Raw genomic sequence first — 19,539 nt, forward strand, 5'->3', positions numbered from 1 at the left:
CTCCCAACCAAAGCTTTATCGAATCACAGGCTGCTACGATGGGACGTCTCACAAGACAGCAGCCAGTGAGTGGGTGACATTTGACCGAGTGTACGTAGAACTATGGAGTTCATCCTGCAGGTCATTGAACCCGCGAATTTTTCCTGTCCCTAATCATATGTAGCCTGGGGAAAATTATCCATGTAGACTGAAAAAATCTGGAAAAGTCGGCTGCAGGCACGACATCTGTTGCAGCCCGGCGCGCGAGTGCCTGGGAAAGTTGGCTGCTTCAGTCAGTGGCTGTGCGGCGGCTACCGACTCTACGGGCATTGCCTCACGGGAAACACGCCACTGGCGGTTCGCTGTAAGCCCTCAGCCCTCAGCTTTAACTTCGAGTCGACCACACCCGGGGATTCTGCTTGGTTTCCCCGCGGGCCGCCGGGCGGAGGGGCGCGAACAAACACCGCCTTTCTAGACGTTTCGGGCGTCGGGTCGGCCCAAATTGACGCGACTCCTCACAGTCGCTCTCGTCGGTTCGAGAAGGGTGCCCACGGGTATATAAGCAGTGGCGCCAGCCCCCGCGGCATTTCGTAGAGTTCGGAGGGTTCCGCGAGTGAAGGGAAGTGCGACATCGGCGAATAGGGTGAGAAACCCGCTCAAGAGTGGCGCGAGACTGTGTGTGTGTGTGCGGACAGGCGCATGGCGAAGGGCGAACCACTGTTGAGCCTAGCTCCAGTGAGGAACTTGACAGACACTGCGTGACTTGCGAACAAACATTTTTAAGCACGAGTGATTGGGTAGAGACCTGTAAAATTCGCGATTTCAAATCCCTAAAGGATAGACTCCATGATCCTCTATGCACTCGTGCAAATTACATCTGCTGATTGGTTACCGACTCGTAACACCTGTCGACTGGAATGATCGTGATTCGCTAATTCTTCTGTTAAAGATTTTTCATTGGCCCAGAGTCATTCAGATAAACTGTGGCCCAATCACTGAAGCAAAATAATGTCAAAAAGTATTTGGACTCTAATCCTATCGCGAAATGAATCCGCGAATTTTACAGGTCTCTAGTAATTTGGTGATAAGATAATTTTTAAGTACAATCGTTTATTAGTAATCAAGAAAACTTGGTTGGGCTATCCCTTAACGAATCCAGAGCTCCCCACATTAGTTCGTATCAGTATGTAGATTAAAGTAACACAAATGTTGGAGTTTGTTTTAATTGAACGAGTGACGGCATGTGTCGACGGGCTATCGTGGCTACACGCACACACCTCCTGCCCTGGTGCGGCGCCGAGGCCGACTGGCGACGCGCGCGCCCGGGACACGTATTTTTATCTGGCGCGCGGTGTTTTATTGGGCCGGCCCGTCACTCGCGGCGCGGTGTCTCCTCCTGGCGGCCGGCGGGCGAACCTCCAGCGCTTCCCGCGCGCGATGCACCTCCTTCGTGAGCCTGGATCATTGCACGTACTGACTCACTTGATTCTCGTGGAAATTATCGGGTCGTTACTACAACGCCGAACGTACAATAACGCCGAATGCCAAATTGACCGCAACGCCGACAGCTAGAAAACTGCTGTGTACCACAACGCCGAAATACAGTAACACCGAAAAATGTTGCTGCGGGGGGAGAGAGAGGGGGGGGGGGGGGCGCAGGAGCAAAATGAAAAAACAACTGAATGAATTTGTGTGTGTTTCTTAAATGTATCTTAACCCCGAAATGCCACAACCTAACCTAACCTAACCTAGGCTAGCCAAACCTAGCCTGACCTAACCTTACCTAACCTAACCTAACCTTTGTGGCAGCCCTGCAATGACATTTTTCGGCGTTAATGTATTTCGGCGTTGTGGTACACAGCAGTTTTCTAGTTGTCGGCGTTGTAGTCAATTTGGCATTCGACGTTATGGTTTTCGGCGTTATTGTAAGTTCGGCGTTGTGGTATTTCGGCGTTGTGGTGCTTCCCCAGTGGAACATAGCTAGGAAGCAACGCGATGAGGTGTCTCGCGTTTCGGCAGTGCTAGTTTGCCAGAGTTTCCCCCTTATCGTCCTACTACGATATTTGACGGAAATACACAGGAGTTAGTTCCCCAGCCCAGGGAATTGGGTGGTACTAGCTCCCAGAGTAACAGCCTGGATAGTGTTGGGGGGGGGGGGGGGGGTAGTGGTGTTTGCCTGAGGGAAGCCTTCTTTTCACAGACGAGAGAGCCAAACGTACAATCGTGCATCTTCGTTTTTTTAATTTTTATTTTGGACAACTCACGATAACTAATGGTCAATCTGGTTAGGTTAGGTTAGCTACATTATAAATACTTTAAAACATTGTGGACGGTTGATTTGGTTAGGATAGCTACATTAAAGATACCGTGAAATCATGTAAACTGTTTCCTAGCCCTGGATAGCTACATATTAAAAAGTTATTTGCTAAACAACCTTCGGGAAACTTCGGGTGTGGCTCTCTCGTCTGTAAAATGAAGGCTTCCCGTTTGCCAGAGGCGTGGTGAGGGGGTGCAGGGAAAAAGGGGACAGGTTTGCGGCGACGTCAGCCACGTTTCCCACCGGTGACCCACCTTGGCGGCAGGCGAGCGGAGTGGTAGGCCTGGAGTCTTGGACGTCAGACCAGAGGCTCCGAACTAGACTTCCGACAATCCGGCACGTCAGTGGTTTCTCCGGCGATCGGTAATTGCCAGGTTGACTTGATGTAAGCTTTTGGACATACGCCATTGCTAAGCACACGTATGTCTGTAGAAGAAAACTACAAAAAACACAAATGTCAAAAACACAAATTAAGCAAAAAAAATTGCTGTTGTCAGGATATAAACACCACACAATACTCCACAACAGGAATATGGCCAACAAACAAAGAAAAAATTGACTAACAGAACGGGAAAAAAAAAAAAAAAAAAAAAATGTTAGTCAATTTTTCTGTGTTTTTTTTGTTTGTTGACCATATTCCTGCTGTGAATTGTTTGCTTTATTTGTGTTTTTTTTTTGTTTTCTTCTACAGACGTACATGAGCTTAGCAATGGCGTATGTCCTAAAGCTTACATCAAGTCATGCGCTCCCATTGCTCAAATCTTTCAAAGATAATAATTGCCAGGTTGTACAGCAGATTGCATCTGCAGGATGGTGTTTGGCAGAAAATATTATTGTTTGAGCAGGAACACAATATGAGCTTCTCGACACGAAATACAGGAGCAGAAACTTAAAATTCGTAATTGGGTAACCGCCTCGTGTGCCGGACTGTAAGCAGCGGCGCGGCGGTGGCGATTGTGTTTCGCCTCGACAGTCGTTGAACTCCGCGCATGCCCGGCGCGCACGGACCGCCATTAGAGCCGGGGACGATATGCCCTTCGATTGTCCCGCACTTCCGCGTGGCTTAGAGGACAACACACACAGCGCCTTCATCGCGTCTGGCCCGGTCAGGCGGGGGAGATACAGCGGCGTCACGCGCGGAGCGATACGGCGCAGCGCGCGGCTCGATTCCACCTTTGAACATATATACTGTATAGAAGTCGCGAGTGGATAGGATTTACTCTACGTTTTTCAGAAGCGTATGATGAGCAGCTTGGGAACTTCACCGCTGCAGTGCGCTGCCGTAACGCCCTGTATCGTCTTAGGTTGTTATTTACACGTTAGAGCGCAGCACTGTCGCCCGCTGTCATTCCCCCGCACCCCCCACCCATCATTCACTGCAGCTCAAGGTCGTTCAACGGGAGGGGGGAAGGGGTGTTTGAAGAGTTCGACACTTGTCCGCTAGGGACCACCACAAGTCGATGCCCTAGAGATGGTGGCGATTGCGGCGGTGAATTAACCAACTACCTCAAAACCGTATTAGAAATTTTAACCTGGGCTGGCGACTTCTATACAGTATATATATTCAAAGATTCCACCGACAAACCCAGCTGAACATCTCTTCTTGACTCGTGGTCTGATGTACGTCTTTGAAGGTGGAGCTAAAACAACGTTCTTGACGTGATAAACGTCTTGTAAATCGATGAACGCCGGCTGCGCGCACGAAAAAAATTGTCACGTTCCGCCTGAGCCGAGCGTGCAAGAACCGGCCGACCACCGTGCGAGAAAATCTTCCATAATATCAAACAGGTTAAAGGCGGGCTTTTTTAACTAATTGTTCGTGATTATATTTAAACAAATTATTTAAATTAAATTTTGCATAAACTTTAAATAATATTTAAAAATTAAATAGTCTGCAATTTTTCATCAATGTTTTGTTATGACGTTGTCACGTTAAACTATCGTCCGTAAACTGACTTTACAGACAACCAATTTTTTTCCCCGTTACTTTTACACCTCTACTGCGGGGAACAGTCACAGCCGTGTCTTGTGTCTGCGCTACACCCGACTGTAACTGATAAGTCTCAATTCTTCGTCAGACGACCGCTGGCAATCCTAAAAAACACCGCCTATTTTTTTTTTGTCATGGCCGTGTTAGTTGAGAGGAGGGAAGGGTCCTGTGTCGCCCTGCCGATAACGCCCGAGCTGCCATACGACACTAACGGCTCCTCGCTCAGGGGGTTTGTCTTGTTTTCCACGAGCGAGGAAGCGATAAGTCTAGAGGTGTAAAATAACGAGAAAAAAAAGCGTACCCGTATGTATTCGTTACTATAACAATCAGTACTCGTTACTATCGTATCGTTACTCGTTACTTCTGATACCGCATAACATGCAACGAATCGAGTCGTATTGCGTACGCGTACAGTATGACGTCGCGTAAATAATAATAAATAGAATATGTACAATTAACAATATTTGATAATTAACAGTTATTGTTAACCAAGAAACAATTAAATCTCATTAGAGCGGCTTTATTATATTATCTCTTTTAAGATAATAAAAAAACGTTAAAATTCGCGATAATAAAAAATAAAAACGTACATATTTCTAACTTGTAAAAAATACTTTCTTTCGTTGTTTCTGTTCCAATCTCAAACTTTGTCTACACACACAATACCTTTAATAAACAGTAAAAAACCTGGACGACGAATTTCCAAATTATGCTTTACTTAATAAACAAACATCGTTCTTTGTAACGTAAATTCATCGAATATGCGCGCGCATGCGTGAAACATACGAAACATGCGAGTAACGAAATGCAGCCGTGTGTAACGTTTCGTTACTCGTATATAGACGGCGCACCCGTTACTCAGTAACGAATACATACGGTTTGCTACAGCTCTAGATAAGTCCGGCCTTTCGCACGCGGGTCGCATGTAGCCCCTTCGCCTGAGCTTCAGCCAAGCTGAAAGTTTCGTCGTCTCTGCGTTCCGAGAAGGGAAACGCTGCTATCGTCCGTGTGTAGAGAAAAAAAAATGGTTGTCTGTAAAGTCGGTGTACGGACGATAGTTTAACGTGACGTCATAACAAAACATTGATGAAATGATTGCATACTTTTATGAATAAATTTGAATCATTTTTATTGAATCATCACTATTTTGTATGGATACAAAAAAGGAGTGAAATGAAATCTACAATTTAATGAATAAATTTAATTTTATTTGCACTCATTTATTCAAATATGTTTATTACTTTAACGAAGAGATTATTTTAACTATAACTTTTATACATGTTTGCTATTTAACTTCTTCCAATCTGTGTTATTCTGTTAAGGATAGGACGATGATAGGAAAAGTAGGAAACGAATGGGAGTGTTTCAAGTTTAATGTGCCTCGAAAAAGTCAAATCGATGGTTGTTCCAATCCAGTGGACGAGAGATAGATGCGGCGCAAGCGTACAATGAGCGTAACGGGACAATGTGCGTAACGGGACACTTGTTCGTGCGTGCAGCCGGCGTTCATCGATTTATTAGACGTTGTCACGTCAAAAAAAAAAAGCTTGTTCGTTTGGCGGACCTGATTATCCTGTTGGAATACAGGAATTTATTTCGGAATGACATTTGTAAAATAATAAAAACAAATATGAGCGAGTCTTGCAGTACTAGCCAGAGATTTGTAACATTTAACCTCGGTAAAGAGCTAGTTGTTGTGTGCTAATGTTGCAAATACGCTTGTAATACCAAACTCGTACGCTACATTTAACGTATAATTGTTTGAAATAAACGCCGACTGTCATGAATACGCGCATGTCTATTTTTCAACTACGCGAATCGCACGTAGTGTCCTCACCCGCCGCTAGAGATCGTTGCCCGAGCAAACACGTCGACTATCGAATCATTTCGATTTGCAAAGCGAACGGTTAAACTGTACAATGGATCTGTTCAGATAAAAGCAAAAAAAGACGTGAAAAAATACTGAACCCCGGCTTTGGTCTTGATATTAGGCAAGGGATATTATTAAAAATACTGCCCATCTTGTTAAAATCATTAAAACAGTTAATACTTGAAAGTTTACCTTTGTCTTTGTGACTTTTGGTTCGCTCCATATGCCACAGATGGCAGCACCGCATTTGTTACAAATTTCCGTTCCACACCAAATGATGTTACACATCAAAATCTTACGTCGGCAACAAGGTGTTTCTCAACGTGGATCACTGCCATTGCGCGGTTGGTGATTCCAGGTGTTGCAACGGCCCACCTTGCATTACCCAAAATAATGTACTGCCTTCAGTGAGATCGGACATATGTTTTGAAGGGGAACTTATTTGCTGAGGAGGACTACAATTTTTTCGAGCGTCACGAAAATTCCGATCGCACGAGAGGAATAGTTAGGTACGGGGTGGGGGAACCGGTAGAAGAGGAGTCGGCAGGGGAGAGGTGGAAATGACGCAGCATACTTGCGCAGTAGCATAATTTAGCGCTCGCATACTTGCATATATATATAATATTTATTTATCTGCGACCTCAGACAAAGATAATTATTTTTTTTACGTTATAATATAAGCAAGAAGTTTTCACTTATGACGCGCGTGCATCCCATGCATGCATTTCGTTTGCAGGGTGATTGGGGAGGGGGGGAGTTGTTATATCCCCATGTTCCCCCTTGCGTCCGCCATTGCTGTTGTTCTGTTATAGGGTGTTTGTCAACAACGTGTGGTTTGAGTGTTCCTGAACCTAACTAATGCGATGTGTTGCAACTGGGAGTTGGGGCGTGAGTGCCACTTGCACTACTTTGTCTGAGAACTGTCTGACAAGACACGGTCGGGTCGTTACCACAACGCCGAAATACCACAACGCCGAACGTACAATAACGCCGAATACCATAACGCCTAATGCCAAATTGACCGCAACGCCGACAGCTAGAAAACTGCTGTGTACCACAACGCCGAAAAATGTTGCTGCGGGGAGGGCCACAGGAGCAAAATGAAAAACAACTTAATGAATTTGTGTGTGTTTCTTAAATGTATCTTAACGCCGAAATATCACAACCTAACCTAGGCTAGCCTTACCTTACCTTACCTTACCTTACCTTACCTAACCTTACCTTACCTTACCTTACCTTACCTTACCTAACCTTACCTTACCTTACCTAACCTTACCTTACCTAACCTTTGTGGCAGTCCTGCAATGACATTTTTCGGCGTTAATTTATTTCGGCGTTGTGGTGCGTCCCCGTCACGGTCCATACGAGAGCCGGCGTCGCGTCGCCAGAACAAAGCAGCGATGCTCTTGCGATGCGCCCTTGTGTCGAGATTCCTCGCCGGGACCCCTGGATGCTGCTGCAGACACGGGGCAGTGGGATTCCCCCCCCCCCAACTCCACTTTTTGGGTGGGAATGCTGTTTGTTTTGAAAACACGCGTTTCTCAGCCGTGCCCACATGATTAGGACCCTCTAGCAAGTAATTAACCTGTTAGCAACACCACAATCAATTCTATATAAAAATAACCATATACTGAAAACATTACCGTGGCATAATGAGAGCATCGCATTATTTGCAAGGCGTCATATGAATTCTATTAACGATAGACAAGTACCTAACAGGGAAAACTCATGCATTAATAAAAAATCTCAAAAATCAACCAGAGCCCCTGGGGATTTTGCCTCCCCCCCCCCCCCCATTTCGAATTTTTACTCCCTCTCTCTTGACGGTTCTGCTCAAAGTACTGGATTATGGATTCATTCGAGAAAGACAACCAGTTTTCCCACCAGTTCAGAGAAAATAAACTTTTTTTTTTACACGTCAATGAACTGTAAAACTCTGGTCAACGAATGATAAAAAAGAATACGTGCGTTATGCTTGTCGCGGGAAAACGAGTGAATTGGCAACCCGGTGTAGCGAATTGGCAACCCTGTGGAAGCGGCGGCCGGGAATGTGGAATCATTGCATGCTTGTGCGCTGACCAATCCGAGCACACGTCACGCCGCAGTCGGGCGCCCCCACCACTACTCTGCCCCCCTCCCCCAACTAGGCGCGGCTCAGGCTGAAGCCTATGTACCTATCATGGCAGCCACCCTGTCTCAACTCTAGGCTTCAGCTAGGCAAGTGGGCCCAGGTAAAACCTGATTGAACACAAGGAAAACCCTGGGCTCAGACTCAGCTCTAGGGAAGAAGAGAGATCATCTTAAAACTGGCCACACATACATATATAGGATTATTATGGCATAGTCGCACATACCGGAGGAACTTGATTTGGTTTTTATTTTATGATTTTATACAGGAGCGTACGCAGAATTCCTTGTGGGCCTTGGGGGGGGGGGGGGGGGGAGATAATAGAACTGATTTCCCTGCTGTTAACGTTCATTCTTTTCCCCTTTTGTTGGTTGGGAGGATATACATAATATATATTTCGGATTTCGGTTGGAAAAGTGATGAGGGATGTACGCTGTTGGTTTTGTTTAGGTATTCATTTATTGACTGGTGATGCTTACAAGGTTTGCAGTACACACTGGACACTAAACCGTATTGAAATGCATTGTTAAACTTTTTTTTTTAGTCTCTTCCAATGTGTATGGTAGTGATTATTTTCAGAATAGAATTCTGATACAATAAATGCACTTTTACGTTGAGCTTTTTTATTGCATACGTTGTAGAGAGACCTTTCCCACAGTATGATATTGCTCCTAGCACAGACACATTCACAGTGACCAATCGTTTGTAAGTGTATGTGAAAACATTACATATAACATGTATCGCAGGTATATAGGTACACAGGCCAGAAGTACGACGTAAATGTTTTTTTTAATGGTTCTAGAAAATTTCTTTTAAATTAATGTTACATTTTTTTTTTTTCTTCGACCGAAATTGGCAGTGTGTTTCGTAGCAAAATTGCCGATCTTGTGACGGATGAAAGATCAGTGGAGCGTATTAAGTTATAATTTATAGAGACCGGAAAAATTCGCGATTTCAATGACCTGTAGGATATGCTCCATGATCCTCTAGTCACACGGGAAAATTACATCTGCTCATTGGCTACTGACTCGTGACACCTGTTAACTGGGACGCTAGTGATTCGATACTTCTTTTGTTGGAAGGTTTTTCCATTGGCCGAGTGTCATTCAGATAAACTGTGGCCCAATCACTGATGCCGTAAAAAGGCAAACGTTTTTGGATTCTAGACTATCGCGAAATGAATGCGCGAATTTTTCCGGTCTCTAATAATTTACCACTGTCAGGTTGGATGTTTAAACTATATAGTTACAAACTTGCAGTGAATATTGCGATTGTACAAGTTACGGTAAGAAGTGGCACTCCAATTGGGTGCTCTCTGAAGTCATCGTTTGTGGACTGGTGTAGTTATTTAGTTACTTAGTGATCGTCATTTGCTACGTCACTGGTCAGATAACTGCCCGAATACGGACAGTCAGGAAATAATACAGGGGTTTGTAAGCCTCCTTAATATCCTTAAAAAGTCGTTAATTTCTCTTTAATTGAATAAATCCTTAAATTTCACCAATAATCCTTTAAAACTCATCAATAATGATTGATAAATGTGGAAATAATGGATAAACGTGGCTATTTTAGTTTCCTATTTTGTAGAAAACAACACATGCACAGTCCAGTGGAGGAATTTCGAGCCACGTGATTATATGTTATACGTAAAACATGTTTTGCATTTTTTATAATTAGCATCTCACATTCAAACTAAAAAGGTGTGTTTTACTGTCTTATTTGAACTTTAAGTTAATGTAATTAGTGATCAAATTAAATGTTAGGGCTATAAATTTCAGATACACTTTATGTTTGAGTTGCATATGTGTTCCAGAAATATTTCTGGACAATGTGGACTTATCTGTAAGAATTGAATTAACCAACAAATTTTTTTGTGCATTAACTGTATTTAACATTATTTTCTTGAGGTATTTTGTACTAATAATTGTTCTACTCTTTGATAGTGTTAAATGGATCCTTGAAAATTTCTTAGTTTTTTTGACTTCACAGAAGAGTACGAACCAGTTACTATCTACGCAGTGAAACCACAAACCGGTTTTTTATGCATTGCAATAGGCGAAAATGAGAATATGAAAAATACTTCTTGTATGGTCAGACACTGGACTTTTTTTTTTCCAAGGAAAAATATTTTGTGCGTTCAATGATATATTTTGTGTACTAATCTTACTCGTTATGTTTTATGTGTGTTATGTATTTACCTTTTCTTTTTTCTTTGAGCGTAAGTCGGAATGAATAATTTAATATTTTTCCTTTAAAATGTGTGTGTTAACACAACTCAACGGGCGCAGAATGATGGAGCAGAACTATTTTTTTTTTTTTCACTAAATATCAGTTGTCGAATACTTTTAAATTTTATTTGGTCAGTAACTTTTTTTAAAATCCATTGTCGATGGTGTTAGTATTTCGAAGTTAGCCAGCTTTTAGCGCGTTGTCTTTAAAGCTCTCAGTTCGTATTGTAACGTTAAATGACATTGTTGATGGTCAATTGAAATATACATTTTTTTTTAAATTCAGCCATAATAAAATTGTTAGCTTTTTCTTTATCGTTGTTTTCTGATTGATCACAGTATTAGCATGAGCTACATGTCTGGCGCGGAGTCAAAAGGGGTGCAGTTAGCTTCTTACAAGGGTTGCACTGTTGCATGGGGCGCCCGTTAAAAAATTGTTTCTTGGTTGCAGATTTCCGTCGCGGCAGCCCTCTGGTAGCCATCACCTAAGGACGTATGATTTTCATTATGGTAAATGTTTTGTTTGATTTTACGTAATTTTACTGAATCGTCCATATCGACATCCCCATGCCTTGTAAATATGCAAATTGTACGTTATATATATATTTTAACTTGCTTGTTTCAAAGCACGTGATATACATTGCTACAGTTTCCACCCGACCTTTCACATGGAATGAAAAAGTAGTAATTATGTTCCCGCATAGAAATAGTAACCATATGTTTTACTTGTTTTCGGAAAATGTCATTAGCCGAATAAATTTCTAGGTTTTTGTCTTAATTTTTCATTGTTGCTGGTTTACGATTCCGACATGTGCTTACGTTACTTTAGGTTACGGTTAAGTTTTTATATTCACACAGGTGGTTTAAAATTGGTTGAGTATAACAAGAAAAGTTTTTTCTTCTGAATAAAATCAACAGTCGCGCACGTATCTGAAACATTTTACGGACTTATTTACGGAATTTAGTATAACATTACTAAATGTTTTAAATGTGTATTTTTATTTAACATATTGTGGTATTGCATTTAAAAAGGGAAGGAGTGTGGACTAGTAAATATTTAGCGTATTTTTAATTTTTTTTTAGCGAATATAATTTTTATTATTATTTCTACGTGCTGAATGTCTACGTGATGTGTGTATTCGACTTGCAGTGGCTTCGAATCACTTACGTCAAACATTTTTCCAAACGCAGGTTTGAGTACGGTGATGTTTGTCTTACAGGTAGTAGAATTATTGCTGTGGGCTGTGATTCTCAAGCCGCAGGCAGACTCACACATGTTGAGCATTGTTGCATTCCCGGTAGGTAACATATACACTTCGCAGTTGAAGGAACTTTTTTTTTGTGGGTGGATAGAGAGGACAAAATAACCTACGTGAGTTTTAATGAAAATAATGTGTGCCATTGTTTGCAAGGAATGATTAAAAACCACGCCATCAACAATTGAAATGTGGAGTTGTGGAGTGTTGTGCTGCGCTGCTGCGGACTGAGTCGCCGCAGTGTACGCGGCGCGGACTTCGGAGCGGCGCTTCCGGTGAAAACTTGTTTGGCCGGGTGGCGCGGCGGTGACGTAGGAAGGAAAGCTAGGAGCCGAGCGTGGGTATCAGCACGGAACAGCGCGCAGTGTTGCCAAGTGTCGGGCGTCCTCGGTTGCCGTCGCCTCCGTCCGTTTCCCAACTGCTGAGGTTATGTGGCGCGCTGCGACTGGGTTTTTTTCCCCTCCCTACCTGCTTTCCCCAGGCCGCGCGCGCGGGCCAGTTGGCAACCCTGCAGACACACAACTTGCATTAACGTTGCGGCGCATGGAATTTGACATATTAAGCTACAATAAAAATTCGAGGTTTTTTTAGGTTATAAATCTACTAATGGATTTTAGTTTAATTCATAACTTAATTAAGTTGGTTTAACGCAATGAAGTTAGTTTAAAGCTCGAAGTTGGCTTGAAAGGTTTTATGTAACACAAATTTTAAATATGAATCATAATACTTGTTGCTTAAATTAAAAGCGATTTTAATCGTTACATATTCCAGACATTGAGTTTTTGTCTCTTACGTCATGTGTACATGATAGATAATGTTTATGAGTGTCAGCATTTGTAAAATCATGGCAATGTTGATAACCGTGTGACGTTGGAACTGGCGGAACGCAGCAGTTGGCAAGCGTGTCCCGAGGCGAAGCGGGTAGGCAACGCGCTGGCGTCGCGGAGGAAAGGAACCGCTGCGTTGGCAGCACTGCGGACCAACCAGCGACTGGCGAGGCCTGCCTGCCTGCGCGCCGGGAAAAGGAAAACAGGTTCCCGTAACAGCCGGAGGCGGTTCTAAAGCGCTGCGTTCTCCTCTCGGCGTCTCCCTTCCCGCGGTACCTTTTTTCTTCTTGTTTTCCACGGCGGCCTGCCTACCTGCCCGCCTAGTTGCTTTCGAAACGCGCTCCTCAGCCCTGAGATGTGTACGTTTGGTTTTTACTCAGGAGAAGGGGAGTGAGGAGGGAAAAATTACAGTGCCTTCGGTTGCGGCAAGCCGGGTGCTTACAGATAATAGCAATGCACGTAATGAAAGTAAAATAATTAAAATTTCTATTACACGCGAAATCGTTGAAAAGCACTGATGGTACTTTATTGCATAAGTGTTCACTCTTTTTTTAATTTAAAAAGTAAAGTTAAAAACTTACTATAAAAATAATAATTTTGGGAAAAAAATATTATCCACATTATACACGTCTTTAAAATTTTAAAAAATTTCGCGTAGCGCGCACATTTACCACACGGGAACTTTCTCTCGTTATATTCGAAGGTAGGTCTACTTGGTTTTAAGTCTGGAACCGAGGGGGCGTCAAGGGCGGCATTGGCTGGCAGACTGTGTGTCGCATCGCCCCTATGCGCAAAGCACCGAGCTTCACACTGTCATCTCAATGTTCAGTAACAAAGACAATGAAGTGACGAACTATTTTCAGCTTAAATGTAAGGTGCAGAAATTTTAATGATTATAAATTTGTACATTGTGTTTTAATTTGTGATTTGGTTTGGTTTCATTTCGGACGGATTTGTCAATAACGTTTTTCCCACACATTAACATTTTGGTGTAGTAAAGTGAAAAAAAAAAATTCAAATGATACGTGCTATTTTATTAAATAACTAAACGCAAACATACTTGTAATATACGATTTCTGCAAAAATGAATAGTTTCTTAAAAATAATAGCAAAACAAATTAAATTTTATTATAGCGGATAACTGAAATTATTGTTACATATTCGGGTGGCCACGCATAATTTATAACTTGAAAATATATGAATAATACCTACACTATTTATTTCAAATGTTCAAACTAACATGTAGCAATTCTTATTTTGTATTTTTTTTTTTTTTTTTTTTTTTTTTTACAAAATCGGGTGGTGTGGCCATTTTGTCTATATTTGCCTTAAGAGACCAAAGTATGCAGTTTGCTTGGTTTTAAAAAGAAGCCACTCATATAAATAGTTTCTGGATGGAGTGTGTTTTTTTTTCTAAAGCTCGGCCCACAGTGGTTTACGTAACTGGTGGAAGGGGGCGGTTTCGATACACATTAATTAACGGCTCTTGATTTTTTTTTTAAATTTTATTAGCTCTATGGTTTCGGTCGCGTCAGGGTCGCCGAGTATATTGATGTTTCGGTGAGCACTGCGTCACCATCTTGGTGGGAGCAGTGTTGTAACTACGTGAGGATCACATGCTTCCGATGTAAGTTGGCGCGCCCTAGCGCTTGTATCCGTTCTCAGGCTTCTGAGCCATACAATACCGTAAAAAAAATATAACGTTCGAAAATTGTATGTACTGCATTGTGTTATGTGGATATAGATGCACTTAAAAGGTTGGGGGGAAAAAAGTAGGATATCAGTGTAAAATTTCCGTCAAAAGAGACTATGATCCCTGAAAAAATAAATTTGAGTTAAAGTTTAACTACACGAGCCTTTTAAAATCTTATTACTTTTTTTTTGCTCAAACAAGAAAAGAGCGATAGTTAGTAGTTTGAAGTTCCTGCCAATTATAGCATATATGATAATGTTCGCAGGCTTTCACGGCCATTGTCTGAAGTAGCTTGGCTTCTGGGTTGTAGCCGTGTCCTTGGCGAATAATTCACCGACGTTTCGGTCGACATTGCAGTCGCCATCATCAGGAAGCAGTTACCTACTGTAGGTAATTGCTCCCTGATGATGGCGACTGCAATGTCGACCGAAACGTCGGCGACACGGCTACAACCCAGAATCCAAGCTACTGTAGCATATGTAACATATTCATAATTGAGGTATAAATGAATGGTTGGAAGTCGTGTGTGGGTGAGGTTGCAAGTGCTGGGGCAGGGGGAGTTTCTGCTGATGCTTTGTTGACGCCTCTTGGCCGCTGTCGATGTTGACCACTGCCGTGGCGTCCCGTTGCCTTCCGCAGTGATGCGGCGTGTCACCGCCCAACTAGCTGCTGGGATCGAACACAACACCGCGGCTCTCTCTATCACAGCGAGCCCGGCTGACTCTCCATTGTTGGAGTCGCCTGCCGTAGTTACGGCTGTCAACAACTGCGAACATAACCTCACATGCACTCGCCAAGTTTTATTAATCTGACTTTCTGCCTTCCCCAAAAAATGAAGTATTTCATCAAATTTGGGAACTTCTCACCCCATTTGTTTTACGATTTTTTTTTACTACGGTATATGCATACATGTATGCGTACACATTTGTGTTTACGTTTGGTATATTCTTGAGTTGCACTGTTGCAGGATTTCCCTAGTTCGCATTAGGAAGTTCAGCAGGACATTACCAACAGACACAAACACTTCAAAACGGCGAAGTCCAAATAAGAGAATATCAAGTTGTTAAAATTTTTAAACTCGTTTTCGCTTCACCCATAAAAATTTCCATGGCGCAGTTACAAATGGAAATGTTATAGGATAAAGAGTAGTTTTCATTCCGAACTGATGGAAAAACACGTGGCAATAATTTGAAAGTGTTCACATGATCTAGGATGCATGGTAGTTGCTTGTTCCAGACACGACAGACAATAATTCGACATGATGGTAGGGAACACTAGATGAGGGTCGTGGGTTCGAACCCAACCATAGCATGACCTACAGCCTCATCCTTAGTTTGCAGTGTGCATTTCAACTAGCGTTTACTCTCTCTTTCCAATGCATGATTATGCCATTAGCGCTGTCCTTGTTTCAGGGAGCCCTGTTGCCAGATAAACGCAACAGAACACAACATTTTTAGACACAACTTTATATAATGAAATTAATTTTGTATAAGTGTATTTGAAAATTTAATATTTTCATTGAGAATTTCGGAAAACTATTTTTTTATATTTCATCAAGAGCAAGATACAATATTTAATTATTATTTTTTACTTATATGGATACTAACTGAAAGAAGCCATCTTGGTTTAAACAGTTTTTAGCCAACATTTTTTTTATATAATTTAATATAATTTTGGCTCTGTTTGAACATAGCTCATAATTTAATGCAGTGCCCTGTTAGTGACCGTCTGTCAAAAAGATTTTCTCCTGTGAAATAATAATTCTTTAGCAATGAATTATTCTTTCAAAATGTCTGCAACTGCAATAATACTGTTAAAATATACCGTCGTGTCAATTTTACTAACTGGTGTACGAAATAAGATTTTTAATGTTAACAAGCTTGAGTAGTATCATCCTGGCAACAGCAGGCGACAACCATGCAATGCACTCTAAGCGTGAAACACACCGCGAGTTAGGAGTCAGTCAACACGGGTAACAAATATAGTGTTGGAATGTTGTGTACATGACGTGTGCTACGTGAGGTGCATGTGTAAGTTGATAGAGCCCCGATTAGATGGTGATTATTTCGAGTCTAACGCTAGCTAGCTTTTGTTTCGATGTTGTTTAACCTCTAGCTATCTGTATCATATTTGGAATACCCGCTGATTCGTCTGCAATTAACTTGCAACTGCCGGCTGCTTAGGCAAATTTTTTTTAAAATATTTGCGAATGTTACTGAGCCAAGCCTTAATATATTTCCAGGCCGACGTGTAACAACAATATTATTTTCCCATTGTTAATGTACTCCCTGCGGCTAGAAGAAGTGGAAAGACACGCAGAACAGGCGACTGAAGTGACGGAGTAGCGCGTTGATTTTGTTTTAACCTCCAGCTATTTGTATCATATTGCTAATAAGCGCTAAGGATTTGTCTGTAATTGACTTGCAACTGCCGGATGCTTGGGCAAAATGTAATATTTTGGGAACATCACCAGGCCTACGTGTAACAACAGTATCAGTTTGCCGTGGTTGATGGCCGACCCGGGGGAAGCAGAGAGGCGCGGAGCGGGTCTCCCCTCGCGCAGGGGCGCACCCGGCTGGGGGCGTCACCAGGGGCGGGACCGCGCGAGGGGAGCAGGGTCGTCGAGGGGCGCGGAGGCAGCGCCGCGCTGCGGAGGCCGCGCGAACCGCCGCCAGCGCACAGAACAGCTCCCGCCGTGCACAGACAGACGGGGAAGCCTTCATCTCACAGACGAGAGAGCCACACCCGATGTTCCCCGAAGTTCATGCTCGCCTTTTTTACCCCCCCCCCCCCCCCTTATCTTTAATGTAGCTATCCTAACCAAATCAACCGTCCACAATGTTTTAAAGTATTTATAATGTAGTTAACCTAACCTAATTGACCATTAGTATCCTTTTATCAACACCGCCATATTTATTTACAATGAACAAAAAAAAAACCGAAGATGCACGATCGGGCGTTTGGCTCTCTCGTCTGCGAAAAAGAAGGCTTCCCGCAGAGACGGACCGCAGAACGTAGACGTTCACATCTCTAGACATGCTGTATGTCGTTGAGTTACCCCACACAACACGTTACTTAAGCCCCCCGCCTACCCGGGCACACACACGGTGCGCGGAGCTTCAGGAGAGAAAAAAAAGTGATTTCAAAACTACTCGAGATATCCGAGTGGGGTCTGCTTACGAAAAGCATTTAATAGTTCGCTGAGGGCCGAAAAGTACTTTTGATTTCGGATCGAGTTTTTAAACTGTATTTTTAGAAGAGTAAAAATGGCTTGAAGACGTGTTTTCAGAGTAAATTTTAGACGTAAAACAACCAGTACAGAGATTCTTGAAAGCATCTAAGGGACTTGCATTACACCTTTATCTTCATTTCTCAGCCATATAATTTAACGGTCACCGCTCAAATTTCATAGAGTTCCTGTGGCGACGAGAAGACTGCGCGCCAGTTCAGAGCCTTGCGCTTAGAGGCGACACCGCGCTAGAAATACCAGAAAGCGTCGCGCTTATCATCCCGCCTCACTAACACACGTACACCCCTGACGAGGTGGGCCCCTTAACTGAATTTATTTAATCTTCACGAAAGTTTACTCTTCTCGTATCCAACATAATTTCAAAAATCCTCCCTATCCCGTCACTCTGATCAGAAATGGCCGCTGAAGATTCTGTTATATATCCTGAGCAGGGTGACGTATTGGTGGTTAAGCCCGTCGTAGATTAATGATTAGTAGGGGCAGGAAATTTTTGCGAAAAAATCTGAACGCCTACTAGACTACAACAAGGTATATATACCCACACCAGCGATTTCTTCCTTGTGATTGGCGGCCGTCTGCGAGAGAAGTCGTTGCCTTGTTTGCACGAGCCACTAAGGACGAGTTTGCTTCCACGCTGAATTAGTGTGATTGGTTGTTGTAACAATCGACATGCGCCTCAAAGTAACTCACCCAATCACGAAACACAGACGATGCTACAGTGTTTTAACTTCCAGCTACTCTCGGGATCTTTTAGCGATATTTTCATGGCCCTAATGATTAGAATTGCACTCGCAAAGAACTGTGGTCATACCCGATTTCTGTCCAAATGTCCTTGCATTGTTTTAGTTCGTGCTTGTCCGTCGACGCTATGTAAAGGGAACAGACTAAATAATAGGTTGTAACTGTCGCAGAGTATGTACAGGCAACCCAGGGCCATGATAGTGTAGACACTACCATTCAACCGAATATTTGACTACCGGATGTTCCTTCTTCTGCAAGGGCGCGTGTTTTCTTCTTCGTGCGTGATTGGCCGGTCGATAATTTCACACATTCCAACAGCGAGAAGTCTAAGATGTCCATCAAGTTCTGTCCCTGCCCGAACACGCTTGAATATTCACCTTCGGCCAACCTCGGGATTTGTTTTATTTTTGCGCAGGAAAAATGAATTCAAATATTAAAAGAGGTCGGTTAAGTTAGCTACATTAAAACACTTTAAAACACTATAGACGGTTGGTTAGGTTAGTATAGCTATATTAAAATAAACAGAGAAATATAAATATATATAAATGAACCCGAGGTTGGCCGAAGGTGAATGTTCGGGCGTGTTCGGGCAGGGACAGAACTTGATGTACATCTTAGGCTTCCCTTCCAACAGTGCATCTAGTCACAGGTGCACGTAACTCGAGTCGAAGAGGAAGTTCTCGCGTATTTGAACACAAGCGGCTGCCAAATACAAATGAACAGTTCGCCTTTTCCAGAGTTCCGTGACCACAAAGAAGGCGTGGATGCGCATTTCCCTCCAGTATCGTCCTCTTACTACGTGCGATTGTTCGGCTGCCGCACCTTCGTTTTGGCTTTTGCTGTAGAAACGGAGGAAACACACACTTCTAAACAATTCTCCATATGTTTAACTTAACGATTTGTATTCGATGATGTTCCTACATTTCTTCGGGAGTCGCCGGTAGCGAACTTGCACTTCAGTATTGACTATTTACACTCTTGCATGTACGTACTAGCAGGCCCCTATTTACGAACGGGCTAAACTAGCTTTTGCCCAGAGAGCCAGTTTTTTGAGGGGCGGGAGAATTTGGAAACACAGGACAAAAAAAATTTGAGTGATGGGAAAAATTTAGTATTTTTAACGTAATGTAATAACGTAATTCATGTCAAGGTGAAATGTTAGTTCATGCTAACTATTGTAAAGCTCTTACAAATATTAGACCTTACACCAAATATAAAACTCGTTTAACGATATACAGTACACTATAACATGTTTTATTA

At 42.7% G+C, this 19,539-nt stretch overlaps 1 protein-coding gene across 2 annotated transcripts in view; it reads left to right on the forward strand.

The window, feature by feature from the left end:
- LOC134536156 (uncharacterized) overlaps positions 1 to 19,539 on the forward strand; it is a 71,894-nt gene that overhangs the window by 33,083 nt on the left and 19,272 nt on the right. Inside the window, exon 2 of one of the 2 annotated variants that reach the window (XM_063375780.1) lies at positions 10,964 to 11,022. The exons of the other annotated variant lie outside the window; for it this stretch is intronic. Within the exon in view, the coding sequence (XP_063231850.1) occupies positions 11,008 to 11,022 (15 nt within the window). The 5' untranslated portion in view covers positions 10,964 to 11,007. The remainder of the gene's footprint in view (positions 1 to 10,963; positions 11,023 to 19,539) is intronic. 2 annotated transcript variants of the gene reach the window in all.

The sequence above is a fragment of the Bacillus rossius genome, chromosome 10 (genome assembly GCF_032445375.1).
Source record: "Bacillus rossius redtenbacheri isolate Brsri chromosome 10, Brsri_v3, whole genome shotgun sequence".
NCBI lineage: Eukaryota > Metazoa > Arthropoda > Insecta > Phasmatodea > Bacillidae > Bacillus > Bacillus rossius.